At 49.4% G+C, this 18,276-nt stretch overlaps 7 protein-coding genes across 7 annotated transcripts in view; 4 read left to right on the forward strand and 3 right to left on the reverse strand.

The window, feature by feature from the left end:
* The window catches only part of PFICI_02909 (uncharacterized protein), a gene marked incomplete at both ends in the record, with an annotated part of 1,200 nt that extends 874 nt beyond the window's left edge, over positions 1-326 (forward strand). Inside the window, one exon of the mRNA XM_007831490.1 lies at positions 102-326. Within this exon, the coding sequence (XP_007829681.1) occupies positions 102-326 (225 nt within the window). The remainder of the gene's footprint in view (positions 1-101) is intronic.
* Positions 327-553: 227 nt separating this feature from the next.
* On the reverse strand, positions 554-1,012 carry PFICI_02910 (uncharacterized protein; the record flags this gene model as incomplete). Its single annotated transcript, XM_007831491.1, has 3 exons — positions 554-693; positions 759-946; positions 1,002-1,012. The coding sequence occupies 3 exons, from the start codon at positions 1,010-1,012 to the stop codon at positions 554-556; spliced, it is 339 nt and encodes a 112-aa protein (XP_007829682.1).
* Positions 1,013-1,842: 830 nt separating this feature from the next.
* PFICI_02911 (uncharacterized protein) lies at positions 1,843-2,676 on the forward strand (the record flags this gene model as incomplete). Its single annotated transcript, XM_007831492.1, has 2 exons — positions 1,843-2,040; positions 2,128-2,676. 2 exons carry the CDS (start codon positions 1,843-1,845, stop codon positions 2,674-2,676), a joined length of 747 nt encoding a protein of 248 aa, XP_007829683.1.
* An 878-nt stretch (positions 2,677-3,554) lies between these two features.
* PFICI_02912 (uncharacterized protein) lies at positions 3,555-4,690 on the forward strand (the record flags this gene model as incomplete). Its single annotated transcript, XM_007831493.1, has 2 exons — positions 3,555-3,693; positions 3,750-4,690. 2 exons carry the CDS (start codon positions 3,555-3,557, stop codon positions 4,688-4,690), a joined length of 1,080 nt encoding a protein of 359 aa, XP_007829684.1.
* Positions 4,691-4,944: 254 nt separating this feature from the next.
* Positions 4,945-5,892, reverse strand: PFICI_02913 (uncharacterized protein; the record flags this gene model as incomplete). The annotated part of the gene is made up of 2 exons (XM_007831494.1): positions 4,945-5,268; positions 5,320-5,892. The coding sequence occupies 2 exons, from the start codon at positions 5,890-5,892 to the stop codon at positions 4,945-4,947; spliced, it is 897 nt and encodes a 298-aa protein (XP_007829685.1).
* A 1,020-nt stretch (positions 5,893-6,912) lies between these two features.
* On the forward strand, positions 6,913-7,703 carry PFICI_02914 (uncharacterized protein; the record flags this gene model as incomplete). Its single annotated transcript, XM_007831495.1, has 2 exons — positions 6,913-7,108; positions 7,234-7,703. 2 exons carry the CDS (start codon positions 6,913-6,915, stop codon positions 7,701-7,703), a joined length of 666 nt encoding a protein of 221 aa, XP_007829686.1.
* Positions 7,704-8,324: 621 nt separating this feature from the next.
* Positions 8,325-10,066, reverse strand: PFICI_02915 (uncharacterized protein; the record flags this gene model as incomplete). Its single annotated transcript, XM_007831496.1, has 3 exons — positions 8,325-9,185; positions 9,260-9,394; positions 9,455-10,066. The coding sequence occupies 3 exons, from the start codon at positions 10,064-10,066 to the stop codon at positions 8,325-8,327; spliced, it is 1,608 nt and encodes a 535-aa protein (XP_007829687.1).
* Between the last annotated feature and the right edge of the window lie 8,210 nt (positions 10,067-18,276).

Raw genomic sequence — 18,276 nt, forward strand, 5'->3', positions numbered from 1 at the left:
CCCCCCCCCCCCCCCCGGGGTTTACCTTGAAAAGTCTCAGTATACTTGAGTACACCTGGACGATGATCTACATGCTATCTTGCTGACTCATTTCTTGTAAGTGGTCATTTGTCGCCTCGGACGCCCCCGATTATCACATAGGAAATGGTCTCAACTTTGCTACTTCAAGTGCCTGGCTGGTTGCGAGCGTGGTCCTCCATTTTTGGATGAGGCGGGACAACAAAAAGAAGGACACCAAGGACGTTGAAGCGGAACTACGAAGCTTGAGTCAGAAGCAGATCGAGGATCTGGACTGGAAACACCCAGCATTTAGATGGAAACCTTGAAAGGCATCACGACAGGCAAATGGAGACGTGACATATTGTGCAAGAGAGTAAGGTGATCATATTCGTTATTGATGCGCGGGGGTATTTTCTTCTGCCTGCAGAAGGGGTAGCATCAAGGCACTGTAATCTTCCTTCTCGAAATTCCCACCCATCTGGCTAGTGGCCGTTTCCTAAAGCATAACCATATTTGCGCCGTGCATCGCTCAAGTCGAAAAAAGCAGAACAAACTAGTACAAGCCAATGCAAATGTCTCCGCGAACTCTTGCCGTCAAGTGAACTTCAGCCTCGAGATCCAGCTTGATGCCGACGAGCAGTGCCGCCTTGGTGTTTCTTCCCTCGTCGTCGGTCGCACCCCGAAGCAGCTGGCCTGAAATGTGTGTTAGTAAAATGTAGGAAGCCAATATACAAAGAGGGTTGAAGAGGGAAACTGACCAGCCGGGGCAGATAGTCCCGAGGTGGAGGGTAGTTGGGGCATTCCCTGCTGGTGCTGGTGCTGCTGTTGCTGTTGCTGTTGACCGTACGGACCGGTCTGAGCCAGGGCTCGACGTCCTCCGCGCGCCTGGCCATCAGAGTCTGAGTCGCTGTTGAAAGCGTTGTCGTTCTTAAGAGGGTTGCTGGAACTATGGTCTATGTTAGCTCTAGGTATCACACCAAGAACAGTGGATTTACACCTACACGGTAGCCATTTTTAAAGAGTAGTTTGAAGTGAGTCAAGTTGGGATTGGCGTAGATACAATGTATTGCTTGATTTCTTTTTTGTTGCTGTTGTGCTCTTTGTAAGACTTATTGAACTTGGGACGACTGCTTCTTTTATACAATATCAACCCAATCTTGTCCATGTGCATTCCCACCAACACTGCTCAACTGTGTTGTTACTACGTGCCGATAATTGAGCAAGAACCCATAGTTTCAGAAATGAACCTTCTTTGGTGTCACCATATTCGCCTCGCGGATATTGACATCTTTCGATTAGACCAAGTCGAGAAACGCTGGTAAGATCCTCCCAAGTATGGGATTGTTTCGTTGTCGATGTCGTTCTGCCCCACTGGCTGCATGGTATATCACCAAAGCCAAGCATGGCTTTAGTTGCATTGAACGCTAGGACTCTGCCCACACGCCCGTGCCGCATCCGATGTTGAAACACTCAACAGTCTCGCTCCGCAATTCGGCCAGGATGGGACCCAAGGTATCAGTTAGCCCCTATGGTTCGATAGGGACTTTGCTTTCTGGTTATGGCATGATCATGGCCCCATTGGATGTTGGCGGCCTTTGTTCTGGCCCCATTTGAACTGAACGATCGACGCTATAGTGCTGAACCAAGCAGTATACTACGGGCACGGCAATAACATGCTTGCAGTTCGAATGGTCCCTTGCATCTGGGCAACTAAGCTTATTACTATTTCGGTCGCAATTGGACATCACAGCATTGACGGATCTTGGGGGAATCACTGGTTTTCCATTACTGAAGGACAATTTACAAATCCCCGCCAAACACGACGATAACAAACACGCCATCATGGTTATTGGCATGCTCCTAGCCATCACCACCTGCCCTGCTATGCTTGGGACTCAGGAAGCAATACGGCAGAGCCAATCCAAGAATCGCAGAGAAGAGCACCGAGGACAGCGGTGCAACTTGATCGTTGGATGTGTGCAGCCTTCGACACGAAGTCGAGAAATTAACAATAGGATAGTCGTTCTGAGGGAGTCCAAAGTATGGCTAATTCCGAATCATCGCACTGCGTTTCGCATATTACACCCTTCTAGTGAACACGAGACTGACATTTACTTCTCTTCACAGTTGTATGTAGAGACGGGAGTAGAACCCGACGAGTTTTCCGACGACAAAGAACCAGTTCCGGGGTCACATCCATTCTGTGGTTACTTTCTACCTTACCCCGATTCAAATCATGAAGGCGTGGTCAGTACCATTACACACGTTGCACCCATTTTGAACTGGATATATATCGACAAGAATACGTACGAGCTCAAATATGGTGTTCGGGATTTTGCGCAGCCAAATCTCACGGGGCCCTTTGATTGCACCCGCCAGGACAGGCGCATGACGTTTGAAGGATGGGAAGGCTTCGTTGCCGTCGAAGAAACTCCGGGAGTATGGGCACTATACTTTGACCGCGATGACGACGGTTTGAGATCAAAGTTTCCTCCCTCTACGAGAATCTTGGAAGTAGAGCTTACAAGGAGGGAGAAGAAGGTACCAAAACCTGCAGAGGATTCGGCGAAGACTCTAGACGAGATGATGCGGCAGCAGCAGCAGCAGAAGCAAGATCAAGACCAGTCAGAGGTGGCAAAACCACAGAGGTTATCAACTCATATACAGACAAAATAATAATCACTTGTAACCCAACATGGTCATTTTCATCGATGCGTGTTATCCTTTGTATCACTTATTTAAGACATAGCTGCCTGGGAACATTAAGAAGTACATGGTGGACAAATCGAAAACCACAACCTCTGTTGAGCCGATGCTAAAACGGATCAACCTTCTCTTGGCAAAAGAGATGAACAAATAAACCACCTTGAAGTAGAGCTCGGGAAAAATCAAGAGCAGGAACCAACCCCGGTTCATTTGGATTGTGGGCAGGGGGCCACGTAAGAGTGAATTAGAGGTTGATCAACCGAGACAGCCGGATAAGGCAACATTCTAGACAACAGCGACTTTTGATATAAGCTTTCTGTCGAGGCTCTTTGGCATGTCCAAACAGGGTTGTCTGACGATTCCACCCAATCGGTAACTTTCCTGTGGAGCTCGAAGAGAGGTTCCTGAAACTGTTCCTGAGCCTCCTTATCAGTGAGGATCCATGCCCACGCTGCGTTTCGGGACTGCTCGTACGACGACACTCCAGATGGGACCAGAATTGAGAAACTCGATCACAGTTGTCTCTATTGTGTAACAAGACTTTATTGTTGGCCCACGCTGGCCATGTACTCGTCTGATCTCTGCCAATACTGTCTCAGTGATCCGCAGATGCGACATTCAGATTTATGCAATCCAAAGATTATTTCCTTTGCGCTATCCCAACCACGGAGCTGAGTCTATAGATGATCAACTTGAGGATTAAACAAAACTGCTTTTTTCTAAAGTATTTTGGTCGGCTGTATATCTCACATGGCACAATTGCTGGTTTGATTGTGACAGTGCTGGATGACTGAGCGCGGACATTAGCAGGCAAACATCGCCATGCCGTTCTCAATACGACGACTAGAATGCTATCCAAAAGACTCGAGGAGTTGAGCCAAAACCCAGATGACCCCAACGGCATTGCAGAGCTGTCTGTCACTGCGCTTGGCCCGCGGGGAAGTTTCTATATATGCTGGAAAACGCCATCAGGGCAATACAGACAAGGTAATTTTGGCGTCTTTGTACTTGTATTTTTTTTTTTTCGCTGACAAAGACAATAGACGGTCATGGATTGCCGCAAGAACTCCAGGAATGGCTCTTTCCAGTGAATGGCAGCGCGAGGGACTTTGCAAGCCTCCAGGTGATCCTTGGGCCAGGCGACGGCGACTTTGTAGCCTCCGACTGTAATGGCCGGGTCGACCGAAAGACTGCGGAATACGTCCTCAAGCCTCTTGAAAGGGCTCGTACGTTCAAGTCTTACGACGGCGCCACTGGCTCCCGGCCATTATCCATGGTTATCAACCCTACGGATACAACGCATGCGAATATACGACAGCGCCGAGCGGCAACCGTCGGGTCGTCGTCCGCTTACTCTGAGAGTGACCGCAGGACGAGCGTCATCCCCGAAGAAGCGAGCTCCGCAGCCGGAAGAAAACGGGAGGAGACGCCCCGGCTCGCATCATTGGTGCCTTTGGCAATTCGAGTAAACAGGTTTCGTCGGCGACCTACAAGCATGCACTATAATGGATCACAGCCTCTAATGAACATTGATCCCCCTCAAGATACGGCCACAGCATTAATGGAGCAGTCATCTCGACGACGCGACTCTCAAAATAAACTTTTACCGTTGTCCTCGCAACGCGCAAGCACATTGACGGCTTCCGATGAGAAGCCCAAGGAACCTATTAGTCGATACGTCGATGCATGCGTTCAGACCGAAGCTGCTGTCCCACTGTCACCAATCCAAACCACATTCCAAGATTATAACCAACACAGGAGACATGCTCGAGACTCATCATCGGCATCAAGCAGCTCGTCTGTTTTCACATCATTTTCCTCCGAGCCATCTACTCGGCGGTCGAGCTTTGCCACAGAAGAGCAGAGTTACAAATCATACCAGCGCCCGACTTTTGGCTACATGCCAAACCCAATCATGATGGGAAGGATGCAGGACTATTTTCGTGCAACGGGGTATCGTCTTGGTGATGCATTACAAGCTTGAGCGGGCACAGCTAGACATTTACACAACGTTATTACGCATGATACCATTTGTATCTCTTGGAAGTAGGTTGATTTCAAGGCGTTGGCTTCATGATACTTACGGTTTAGACTTCCCTCTTGCTTTCCTTATCTTGGCGCATTGGCAACCATGTATTTAGTCCAAAAAGAGGAAGAAGAAACCCATGCTGATTGCATCAACTCGGTCTGAGCAACCGAGAACAATAAAAAAACAGATTTATCAACCAGAGCTTGCCATTAGCCGTATCGCCGCCACTCCGGCCCTGCTGTTCCCGAAGCTGGTGCCGGAGGACCGGGAAGAATCTCTCGCAACAAGTGGTTAATGTTGAGGCCGTTGTTTCTCGGCAACTCCCACTGCTTTGGATATCCCAGCGAGCATTCCTCGAATCTAACGCCATCTTTCCAGTCTGTCCTAGGGACATGTAAATGTCCACTAACCACAACCTTTGTGTTATTGAATCGCTTATGCCAGTCTTCCGTCTTCTTGGTCCCACACCACAATTTGAACCGCGGCACGCGGGGAATGTGCACGAGATCCTCCCGCAATGGCCAATGATTTACCTGCCATTGGTGAGCATAGACCAAATCAAGCCGAAGTGTAAGCACACTTACTATAATCAATGGTAGATTCCTACTATTTGCTTCCTCTAGCTTGCGCTCCGTCTTGATCACGAGAGCATTGCACCAGTCCTCCCGCGTCGGGAAGGGATCCGGGTGCAAAAGAAACTCGTCCGTGGCTACCGTGTCCGCCTCGCTGGCCCACTGGAGCGCGGCATCCTTGTCCATGCCCTCGGGCCGAAAGGTATAGTCGTACAGCGTGAAGATGGGGGCGACAATGGCGGCATCGTCCTCGCTGCTGCCGCCACCGCGCCACTCGACAAAGTCGTCCTCGGGGGTCCAGACGCCATAGTTGCGCGCAATCTCGACGCACTCGGCGTACTTTTCCTCGCCCCGCAGCGTCGTCTTGAGCGCCATGGTGTAGAGCTCATGGTTTCCGGGACACCACCAGACTTGCTTGAATTTGCGCACAGCGGCGGTAAAGGCCAGCTCCAGGTGCGCTGCACTCTCGCCCACGTCGCCGCATAAGATCAGGCCGTCATCGGGGTGATCATCAAGCAGCTTCCAGGCCTCGGTGTTGAAGGGGTGCCCGAGATGTATGTCACCTATGGCGTACAGTTTGCCCATTGTGCTTGTATATATCCTCCCGAGAGAATCCTATAGGCCTTGGAACTTGTGTCTTTATTTGACTGGCAATTCCTTTGTGTAATATGTGATTATTTATGGTCACTCAGCATGGCACGAAGAATGGGATTTGCTGATATCTGACTGCCACGTTCCTCATGCCAGCGAGACTTCCTGCGGTAAATTAAATGTACGATCCTGATAGCGGGGTAAGTGAAATATTCTAAATTGGTGTCATTTGGAAATAGTAGAGTAAGGGTAGTGCTCTATGAGAATAAAATATTCGAGGTGTTTGATGGATACGGAGAAACTCTATCAAATATCGGGGGTCGGTGTTGCGGAAAAGGGTAATTGTGCACAATCTGGCCATGATTACCTGCTACTGGGTACTCAAACGTACCTATGTGTCTGGTCGGCGACAGTAAGCAGCCACATCGTCAACAGTTGGCACCAGGTGCTCCGATAATGAGGGTCTCATAATTTTTTGAAAAGTCGTTGAAACACGTTGTCGTTTTATATCCATATATTATAAATGTATTCTACATTCTATAGTATAAGATATAGTATATGATCTCTATGGCGCTAATACAGTAGCATCTTCAGTTTCATTGCACTATTTTTATGCGTTTGTTACACTTGGAGAAATATGGCGGTCATGGCGTCCTACCTAATCGTTAGGTTATACTTTGACGATGAAGAAATATCGTCCAGTGCTTGTCATGCTTGCCTCAGCAAATACTGAGTCAAGAACCTTCCGGATCATTCTTCTCTGTCTGTCTTGGACCGCTATAGAATTTATTATATAATGTCTGCAGCTCCAACGACACTGAATATGCGATCAACATTTTAGCAGCCGGGACTTTGGTGCCGATGATCGGGTTGGCAGATCCGACGGCTGGCGGCAACTGTGGGGCATCTTAACGCCGAGCGCCTTCCTGCACGTCATGCTCAAGATTCGGCAATGGCACTCAGGACCCTTGAAAAATAAGAGAAGGTCATGAGAGAGCTTGTACCAACCACAAAATGACTGAAGCTCGAGCTGCAACGGATGCGTCGCCGCCATCTATCACCTCGCAGGTTGATGAGTCCTTCTCCAAGCCTCGTCCACGCGCTCCCCGGAGTCCCGCTCAAGCGGCCCAGGTTCGGAAGACAAACCGGCGGCAAGAGTTTTTAGAACGACATCCGTCCTACTTCGACTCTTTGGAGCACGAGCTAGCCGGTAAGTGGGTGAGATCCATCCGACGGGATCTAGTCATTTGACAATTTTCCCCCTTCTTCCTTCATGCTGTGTCTTCTTGTCTGTTCCCTCTGGTTCCACGAACTTCCCTCGCTCATCAAACAAAGATCCAATCCTCTATGACAAGCTGATCCGTCGCTTCCAAACGGCACAAGAGCGGGAGAAGGAAGGCAAAACGAAGGGGTACTCCAGAGTTCTCGAGGTTGATTTACTGCGCGGGGAGGCAAAATTATCGCAGCTCGCAGCCGAAGGGAATGGAGAGCGAAACGAATCGTCTCACACACCCTCAGATTCCTTCAGCCTAGGTCTGAGGACGCCCACAGCCGAGCCAGAGACCAAGGAGGAAGGGCGCGAGCGATGGAACAGCTTCCTGAGAGAGCGTTTCACCTCTGGCCAAGATGAAGACTTTGACTACGACACCGTGGATGCAGACGACTCTCTCGATGTGTTGGAAAGACGTGACGAGGAAGAGGCTTGGTTCAATGACGAGGCACCTGGCTGGGCAAGCGACGGGAAAGACGAATTCACGACGGACAGAAAACAACTTCAAGGCGAGACTGGTATCCAGGATTTCTGAGCATCTTTGCGAGCGATCTATGTTCAAGCATCGACTTCCTAGCAACATTTTCCTGGCTATTTAATGCCATGCCTCCTGCGAGAATCAACATCTCCGGGTCTTTGATTGTTTCTCGGTCCTGGAGAGGGCACTGGCAATATTTAACTTCTGGTCAAACCCCCTGATCGTTGTATCTACGGCCCAAAAACGTGGCAGACGACCATCGGAGATCACAGGGAGACGTTTCTGAGCAAGGGAAAAGGCATGTGCGGCTCTTCTGGTGCCTGGACGTCGAAGCAAAGTTGCATCAAGCCGCTTTTCTCCACCACCTTTAGCTGTCGCCGGACCGTGGGCTAGCCTGCCAACATCACCTCTCTTTGGCTATTGTTCTCATCCCGCTTCCGCTCGTGGAATATCGCCTTTCTCCGGCTCTGCGGCTGAGAATGCGCTAGCTGACTGTCTAGGTAGCAGTATACTACCATCATTGAGGTATGTTGTAATGCTCATGCTATCTCACCATTCGAGATCTGTCGAGCAAATGTAGTCACAACAGGTCGGCATGTGTCATCTTTGTTCAGCTCGCCCTCGAGCGCAGGAGCATTGTCGTTTACCCTAGACGAGCTCGTTTCGATGGTTCGAGACTCAGGTGTGGTTCGCGGCGGATTCCCTCTGAAACTGTCGGTATTGATTGAGCACAGCCCCCGCCATTCTGATGCCTTTGACCTCGAATGTGTACTGAAAAATCGGTTCGATGATCCTGCGCTGTTCGGCGGTTGCAAATGGAGATTCCATGGCAACTAGGAAAGGGGGACATTGGTGCAACCACATGTAATCATTGGACCCAACTCCGTCGATATCTTGCGGGCTGCAGATATAAGGCCCACTACCCACGATGATCTCGATTGCCTCTCGCGCTTTTTGTGCGATAACCTCGAATTCTGTCGTATCGATTGAGGGATCTTTGAGTCTCGCTTTTTCGAAAACTTTAGCGGCCACATTATATCCGAACAGACGCGTTCCCACCAGGCATAATCCGAGATTGGCGTATTCTCTGCTTTTCCATGTATATCCTTGGAATTGACCAGGCCAGACTATTTCGTTATTCGAAACAGGCTGCACATCGCACGGCTGCGGGTAGAAGTCTTCAATGGAGTGGCCCGATATCTCGGTGACTGAGAAGGCGTTTGATGCCATTTGGAGATACTCCTTAATGGTACTTGCCAAGTTCGGATCACTGTCGACCAAGTTGTCCACGACGGGGTCAGATGCAAAAACGCTCGGGACCGTTAGAAGGGAGTGTACCGGGCTTGAGGACATGGTTGCGACCAGGTATTCATCAAACATTTTGTGAATATAAGAAATGAGGCGGTTTTGCCGACTGCCGAGTGTCGCCGCCTGCGCCCTTTCGACGGAGGGATCGTCGACTATTTCCATGACTGACATTGCCCAATCGTAGGGGTATTGACCTTGCGGCTCGAGAAATCGTATCGCAGAGGATCTAAACTGCAGTTCACAATTTTAGCCACAGATAATTACGAGATCGTTTCCATCCCGTAGGATGCTTGAAAACAACTCACCAACTCGTGTCGAAGCAACATGAAAAGCTCTGCACCCAAGTCGTCGTGGAATTTCCTTTGACCTCTGGACTTCAGAATTGTCATTGCGCCGTATAAATGATTGTAATAGCCATTGACGTTGTCTCCAATCAGGCACTGCGTATCCGTCGTCAGTCACGCTCGGAGCAGCACAGATTATTCTTGGATCCTTCTTACCTCTACTAGTGCCAACACAATTACCGAGGCCAAAAGTTCGTCGTCGTATATCGATTTGGGATTTCCGATGGAGCCGTTGACCGCCTGGAGAGCGACCGAATAAGAGGCTTGCGTGTCGACCGTAGCTGATCTAGAAGCCGGCCGCCTAGAAAAGGCGGCGAGGGCCAACGTAGAAAGGCATGTTTCAAGACAGTTTCCTCTGTTCTGACGCCGGATAACTAAGTTTAGAACATCTAGGTACCCGGGATCCAAACTTTGCGGCGGGACATCCAAGTAACAGTTGATGAGGTATGCAAACGCCTGTTGCTCAGCCGGAGTCCTCGGAGGTGCTCGAATAGTTGCCGTCGCATCAAAATGGTTGATCAAGGAGCCATTCCATGTCGCCCCTAGAGCTGCAGGGTTGCCAATTTGTCCAGACGAACTATTTGCATGGTCTGGTTGCTCCTCGCCATCTGCACGAAAAGGCAAATCCCACGACCGAGAAACGTCCCCGTTCACATTGGTGCGTAACGTCAGCACCGATGGGGGGTAATTCTGATCAAAGAACTCAAAGTCGGTCGATTTGGGTATTGTCCTTTCGTACTCGAACCGGTTTATAGTCGTTGCTGTCATGTCACGAATCTTGATTCGCGCTGGATCCCGGTACCCCGGACACTCTCTACCGCCCTTTTTGCATCTCTGACAGTGAGGTTTCCCTTCATCGCACTATTCCAAGTCGGCTTCAGCGTTCTGGACACGGGTATATGTTGAGAGCTGTATACACACCTTTACCCGTCGCTTTAAGCAAGCCAGACAGCCTTTGGAAGGACCCGTGTACACCATAGTATTCCTTGTCGAGCCGAGCAGCAAATTGTCCGTTTCGCAAGATCATTGTGGGTGCCTCGCAAGCAACCCAGGAAAGTGTGGCACTGGTCCCGCTCTTCCTACGACTTCGGTAAAGGACAAGCAAGCTGAGCATGTATGGTTGGTTTGGTTCGGGTTCGTTTGGGACACCAATCTCGTGCCTTTACCAGCTCACTTCCGAAGGCTCATAATCATGGGGGTTTTTCTTCACCCTCGCTTGATCCGACGCCTGCCTTATTAGCCGACCTATGAACGTGGCGATCGACTGCTACTTCAAATTTGGGGGTGATATCGTGAGCCCATTCAACTGGGCCGGGATAACGATCCTAATTGGGCAACAACTAGAGGTGCATTGAAGATACGAGCTAGTCCTAGTGTCAGTGTCCGTATGCCTAGGTACTATGGCCTCTGATCAAGGACGCACGGAGTCTGGCGGCGTCAAAGGGCTCGGCTAGTCGGGCACTGGCGTTCGCTAGTCGCCGCATATGGTGCCTGTTTTTTTTTTCTCCCTCTCTCTTCAACTGAGGCACTGCACTATTATGACCTGACTAGAACTTTCGGCAATCAACCGAAAATCCTCGGCATCGTGTCCACAAATCGTCGCCCAAGGCTAGGGGTCTAGGCTGCTCGATGGATTACTACTACAGTCCTACCACCAGACAGACAAGCCAGCTAAAGACCTTGCTATGTGTGACCGGGTTTTTCTGACGTAGCGAACATGTACGCGAGCTACAGTACCTACCGTACTTACATGCAGGTGGGTTCGGTCATACATGGTTGGTACGGTGTGGGCTCGTGAGGAGGAGTGACGAAAGATTATGCTGACCTGTATGCCCCCCCAGGCTTGCCCAGTGCACCAGTTTTCATAACGCGGTGATCGCCCACTGCATTAGTCCCGGATAGAAACATGCTAGCAGCTTGGGAACGGATAATGCTGTCTCGGGCATCTCCCTCCCACTCGGCCGAACAGACAAAACAGACTCTTTTTGTTGTTATCTCATCGCTCATGAGCATGAGCTAGAGTTTCGAAAGTGGAATGTCTCGAAAACCAGTACCGAGGCTGCCAAACGCTTCTGTTGGGTCCAATCGCAACCTGGTCTTGACCAGGGGACGACGACTCACTTCTATATCACATACATACACACCATGCACTAATGACCTGGCCAATGCCCCGGACCGCACACGGGAGGAGAGGAAGGGGAAAAAAGAAAAGAAAAAATTTGAAAGCTACAAACTGCAGTACGTTGCGGCCGCGTGTCAAGTTGAATACTCGTAACGCTATGACTCATCAGACTGCACCCTTTGCTTGTGTACAGCTGGAGTTATATGATCTACGGCTTATTGGTTGGCGTTACCAGGTACTATATTTTTTTCTTCCCCTCCCCTTCCCTCCTCCGTACCGGATCTCTCCCCCGGGGGGATATTACGGGTCGAAACTGGAAACAGGTGCCTACAGGCTCTACACTAGGTATGGGACGTTTCACTTTTGACAGCCAGGCTTTTAACTTTCAGTCTTCAGGCTTGGTCTTCAGGCCAGTTCCTAGGGCATGCTTGCGGGGGACTTCGATCCGAGCTGCAATGCACAAGCGCTCCAATGCCTGCCTGATCTCGACTCGACGGAACAGGACGGGCTGCGCAGTAGTAGTAGTGGTGGTCGGAACGTACGTTGTTGGACTTGCATCGAAAACCTAACAGCCAAAGCGCTACAATATTCGGTGATTACATTTACAACAAAATCGGTTGCTTATTAGTTCCACCGATCATACAGCTGGTGTGATGCAAGGAAGACGAGGACAAGTCAAACCAACCATTTCTTTCATTTCCAAAGGAGGAGTTTTGTGGTTCTCAGAGATATTGCACCATGTCTATCCTGCATAAGCGGCAATGTCGGCCTTAGCTGTCACATGGAAATGAGGAAGAAAATGTCGCAGGCCCGGCGTCCAGCGTTCGTGGACCGTCGATCTACTGTGTATGGGCGGCATGCAAGACATGGATGTCTTTTGGCAACCGAAGCGAAAACACTAGGGACGTCCCCCTGTTTATTCTTACGTTTACTAGACAGTACCTCGAGTACCTACACACAGGCAACAATGGCCATCAACACCCAAATCCGAGCGTTCGTTGGCAAGCCGTCGCCGGTTACAGGCCTTGGCGATATTGGCTTGTTTTGCTGATCAAGGCATTCTGGGCTGATGATGGCGATGATCGCAAAGTGATCACAAAACAAGTTAAAAGGTAATGAATCACTAATTTGTGCTGATTAGGACGGGATGTAGGCGAAAAGTTTATCGTACATGGAAGCGCTAGAAGCTCAATGGTGAGTGAGTGAGTGAGTGAGTGTTTATTAGGTATGCAACCTACCAACCAACCAACCTTGTACGTGTAGACAGACGGCATGCATGTTCGTATGTACCAAGGGTCCTTAAAACTTATCTAGTACTACTATTACTACTATTCAAAATTCCCATCGACAGCCAAGCGAAAATAGGGGATCGGCTGTCGCTAAGTCGTGTGCCCTCTTTTTCTCCTCGTCCAAGTCCCAGTACTAACATCGACCGATTTTCATCCTAACTTTCCAACGTCCAATGGCGCTCTTACGGAAGCGAGCTCACTAGCGGTCGGCACTCGCACACGGAAACGACTAAGGTTGGGCCACTTTTCTTCTAGACGAACTTTATAAACAGAAATCAGAGATTTCTCTATTTTTTTTTTTTAATTTAATTTTGGAATGTTGGTATCCTGTAGCAAAGGGAAGACGAGTCAGCAAAGCCGCCAGGAACGGACACTACTCTCACAAGCACCCGCCTACGCAGTAGAAGCGCCCGAAAGGATCAAACATCTGATCCCTCAATTCTGAAGATGCCGGAGCCCTCGCCATGTAGTCACTATCTGGTATCAGGTAAACCAAACAATGATGATGATGGTAAGCCCACAGGGCCACAGAGGGGGGTTTTGTTTGGTAGCACGTAGATCAATAGTCTGTGAAAATCTGACAATGGCCTCGGTATTTCCACTGTCACTCAGCCTTAAAAGAGGACACAGATGCGCACATGGCCAGAGAAATAGAATTTGCAAATACCGAAAGGGGTCCCTTCTTTATTGCAGTATGCATGACATTAGCTTCTATAGGAAGCCGTTTTGTGGCGGCATCCATGTCTGGGCTCTTGGTGATATGATGATCATCCGCTTTGACAGCCGCGCGGATAAAACTTGTACTAGGTAATAAGGTGAACGATTCGGAAAAGCAAAAGAGATTGGTGACATGGATGTATGCATCCAGCGTAGCGGTCATCGATCCCGAGGGGACCCCGAGAAAAACAGAGGCTTATTGGGTTTGGGTGGTACCTTGTACTCTCTCTCTCTCTCTCTGTGTCGACTCCCCGTCCTTCCCATACTCCTAGGACTATAGTACAGATTAGTGTAGTAGCACGTCGGGCCCATCGGCTTTCGAGCCGATCGAGATTTTTGGTTCCTGTCATCAAAACACCGGTGTAAGTAAGTAGTGTAAGCAGTACCATCTAGTAGGTATGGGAAAGTAGAAGCGCCCCTTTGACCCAAGAGTGAGTACATAGTCAAGAAAAGAGAAGGAGGGAAAAAAAAAAAGGTCAAATCTGCCGTTGGTGCGAGGCCCCCCGAAATCTCTAATGAAAACGGCGGTCACGTTACCACGTCCGTGACACGCTATAGTCGCTATTTTCTACTCGCGCCAAGCAACCGTTGGACATTCCAACATACGCCAACGCGAACCTAATGCAAAGAGTCGAATGATGAACTACACTTGTTTTTTTCCCCTTCTCTATCTCTTTCCTCTTCTCCATAGGAGCGCCTATATGGTACATAGGGGAAGGGGAAGGAGGTGAGGGGGGAGGTTCATCTTTTTTTTTTCTTGCCAGTCGTTCTAGAAGGATTAGAGAAACGCCGCAAAAATCTTGTTTTAATGCAGAGAAGCAATTAGGCGCTGATCATTTTTCTTTGGTCCTAGTAATTCCCGTCTCCATTTATTCTTCATGCAAGACTTCGGGGCTTCAAAATGGGGGAGGGGAACCAAGTAAGTCACCAAGGGGGGAAGAGAGAGAGAGAGACCACATAACCACAAAAACTCGCGTCTCTGTATAGAAAATGGTATGGTGTCCGTTGTGGGCGGCGCACGAACTGCAGACGACGCTTATCCTATTTCCTTCTTGCACCTCGGATTCAACAACTGTGCGTGCGTAGTTTCTTGTACTTGATGTTTCCGAGGCGAAGAAAAAAGGCTGATCGTGTCTGTCTTTGACCCCCCCGGTTGAGCTACCTGAGGGCACGGCCATCAAGGCCATGTTTAGCTCTCATCGGCTGTGGCTAGTTCCAATAAAATTTCTCTTCTTCTTCTTCTTCAATGGTATATACAAGAGGTACGTACTCTTTTTCATTTTGTCTCTCTCGATTGCAGGTAAAAAAAAAAAAAAAAAAAAAAAGAATACAGAGATTGGTCAAGTGCGCAGGGACATGGCCGTTCGGCACGGAGCGAACAAAGTCGATCATCATGAAACCAATCTACTCTCATTCGCTTGGACTGCCCGGATTGACCCTCCAAGTCTTTTGCTTGCCGCAGAATGCGGGTATACCAATGACTCGTGACTTGATATCACGAGCTCTGTGAGTACGCATGTCTTGTATCTTTGTTCGACTACATCCACATGTCGTTGCGTTTTCTCTTAAACCCGGATTGCTCCGTAAGATGGCGATGGGGCATTTGTTACAAGTCTTTCTACTTGGGGTTCTCCGAAAGGATGAAATCATCATGTTACAGCATTGAAATGCGCCTATCCCCGTTCCCTATGGCCATGACCTGCCTCTGCTACTTCAGTCTCTATTATAGTCACGACAAGCACTCATTTCCAAACCACATCTGGGTATTGAATATTGCCACTTTGACGCTAGATAATAATATTACTCCGCATTTTCTAAATCCGATCCGATTTCTCAAGCAACTATAATGAGATTCGTCCCTCCCTAGACTTTCTAGTCCAGTGCTCCAGGCTGATTAGGTAGGCTGGGCAACTGGGCTAGGAAACGTAAGTATCAGGCGATTTTGTCCTTGACAAAGCACTTGAGAATCCACTGGATGGGCGATTTTACCTCTTAGTTCCAACGTCGAAATGTGTACACAGTATGCCGCCAACAATTCCCCTTTCCCCCTTCTCCCTCTCTCTCCCTTCTTTCTCTGTCTAAAACGTTGGACTTGCCACAATCCATTCTATAATCAGCAAGGTGAGCGCCCCCCTAAGGCCTCCTTTGGCCGGCCGAGAGCGGGCACAGACCTGGAATTCTCTCGGGGCCGGTGTTTACTGCTTAGCAAGATATATATTTTTGGATTTTCATGTCCCCGTTCAGTACTCTCTGTATTATCCCCACAGGAGCCCGTCAGAGATTGTTTCGTGCATTGTACTATTGATCCAGTTTGAACGGGAATTCAGGCCCCCGAAGAGACAAGAGAGGCTATGATCACAGAACAGACCCTTCGGGCGTTGGGCAAGAGTAAAGAGATCGTGATCTGGTTCATGGATCTTGTGCTAGTTAATTCAGTAGCGGCCTACAACCACCCCTGCTCGTCATACGTTACCGCGAGGCAAATAAAAAATCATTATCCACACACAAGCCAGCAAGGAGCAGCAGCAGCATCGGCAGGGCAATGAGACAGGTACGTACGAAGTACGGTACTGGTAAGGCAGACACCCAACCAGACCGCTCTGACAAGGCTCCTCCTCCTCCTCTTCGGAAGCACGAATACAGCTGTCGATCTTTCAGCCCTAGCACACGAAGAATTGGTTCGCCCACTGTTGGCGGGCTGGGTCGAGTCAAGTAGGCTGAATGGGCAGCTCTCTTTTGTTTTCTCTTTTTTGCTTCACCGCAGCCCACTTTGTTTGGCCCGTTTTCGTTCTTGTCTGGGCAGGCGACATGCAGGATGTGCGTCTTAGTACTATGCTGAGGTCAGCCACCCACGTTGGAACTATTGTAGACGTGACCCAGCCGGGCTGCCTTGTACAAAGTTAATTGTTGGGCATGATGGAACATGAAAGATGATACGTGTAAACGGGACGTGGTAGCACTTTTTGACTCGTGACCCCCATGTTATGTGATGGCGCTACGGACAAGGTACGAAAAACAATAACACTACAAGTATATCTCTCTCTCTTTTTTTTTTTAAGGTTTCGGCGAGATATCAATGACCTGGTTCCAAAGTCCCACTCACAGTCTACATAGTATACTGTGTAGTCTGTTCCCAGCATTGATTTGGAAATTAGAAGGTTTGCTTCTGATTGAGCGCTCGACCTGTAGGCGATGATCCAGTTTGTCCCAAGATGATGACACCAAAGGGCACGGTTTCTGCCTATTCAACAATCCGCTTATCTGCTCGCTTGCAGATTGTTGATTTGGATTCTTTCTCCTTTTGTATTGCCCTGCAGTATTGAAACCCCCTCCTAGGACCCCATGGCAGGATGACAGCCCCTGAGAGAGAAAGACAAGTCCCTCCCCCCCGCAACTTGTTGGGTTACATTAGTCTAGAATGTGCGTAGCGGGAGAAGTTTGACAATTGGGCGAAGCGGACTGTCATCTTCCAGGTGTAAGGATTCATTCGCCTTGACCCTTACACCTCTAGTAGAGGCCCTGCCACTTGTCTTGTCTCCCAAGGGCCGCTGTAGACTGCATAGGCCCTCTAGTTAGGCAACGGCAAGGCCACTTGGATCCTTTTTGATCTCCTTCCACTACGCCCACCCAGGCTGCGCTTTATTTGCTTTGTCACTGTTCCACAAAATAACTGGCACTCCCTCGGCTAGTCAATGTCAGGGTTTAGGCAATGGGGGGGAGACGCGAGTACCGAAACCTTGGACTATTATGTACGTAGCAACTACGGGTAGCAGCAAGTAGTTTGAGAATGTCTATTTTGTCACAGGTGAGGTCAAGGCAGAGAGTGAGTCCGGCCGAAGTCATCTCAAGGTGGGCAAGATCTCTTCCCCTCTCGCCGCACTCCCATGATTTGAAGTGCCCTTTCAGCGCCGAGACACGGACAAGTCCGCAAAAAAGAACAACAGCTGCGTAAGTTTCTTGGTTTCGCGATGGCTGCAGCTAGTCGCATTCGAAACATTAGAAAGAGAAAGAGAGAGAGAGGCCCAATGACTGCATGTAACCTTGGCAGCACTACTACTGACTACCCAGTCCATCCGCAAACCAGAAGGCAGATCCCGAGAAGGTACAATCCCCCAAAGGGCCTCCCAGGGGGGGTCTGAGCGCGCAGAAAGATGCGTAGGTATATCGAGGAGGGGGGACTGGACAGTATTTCGAGACACAACAGTAAGCTGATGGTCAAAAGAGGCCGAGAGCATGAGCGAGCGGAGCGCCGTTTGCCTGTCGTTTTCGTTTGAGAGGGAGGGGATGCTCCGCCAAGTATTCTAAACTACACTGTCTCTCTTCTTTTGCTCCTCTTTCACGGCCAAGATGAGTAAGGTAGATCTCCCATCATCGTCATCACGGGCTTTTTTGGACCATCGCCCAAGGGAAGTACGGTGAGGCAAAGCCATTCATATCACATTTTTACCTCCCTGCTGAAATAGTCACATGGGCGAAAAGCACCTCTGAAGATCTGCGTGCTGTGCTTTTACTTGCCTTACCTTGGCTGTGCCTAGTCACCACTGCCGAACCAATTGGCAGAGGAGCTCACGAATATTGACTTTTCTATACAATGCAAAAATGTGAAAACCTGCAGATGCCTATGGAGTTGTTCTTGCCGCCGTGTCAAATGTGATCACCATTTGGAATGTTTTTCTTGTCGTTTCTCCCCGGATCCCTGTTCTCAGGAGCACCTGAACGAAGCGGCGGCAGTCAACTATCGACGGGGGCTAGAACATGGACAACGGGCGAGAACACACTCTGTACTTTAAAAACATCCAAATACGGTCTGTTGATCTGAGTCTGTGGTTTTCACATGTATGGCGCCTCGG

This window comes from Pestalotiopsis fici, assembly GCF_000516985.1.
Source record: "Pestalotiopsis fici W106-1 unplaced genomic scaffold PFICI_Scf_2, whole genome shotgun sequence".
Lineage (NCBI taxonomy): Eukaryota > Fungi > Ascomycota > Sordariomycetes > Amphisphaeriales > Sporocadaceae > Pestalotiopsis > Pestalotiopsis fici.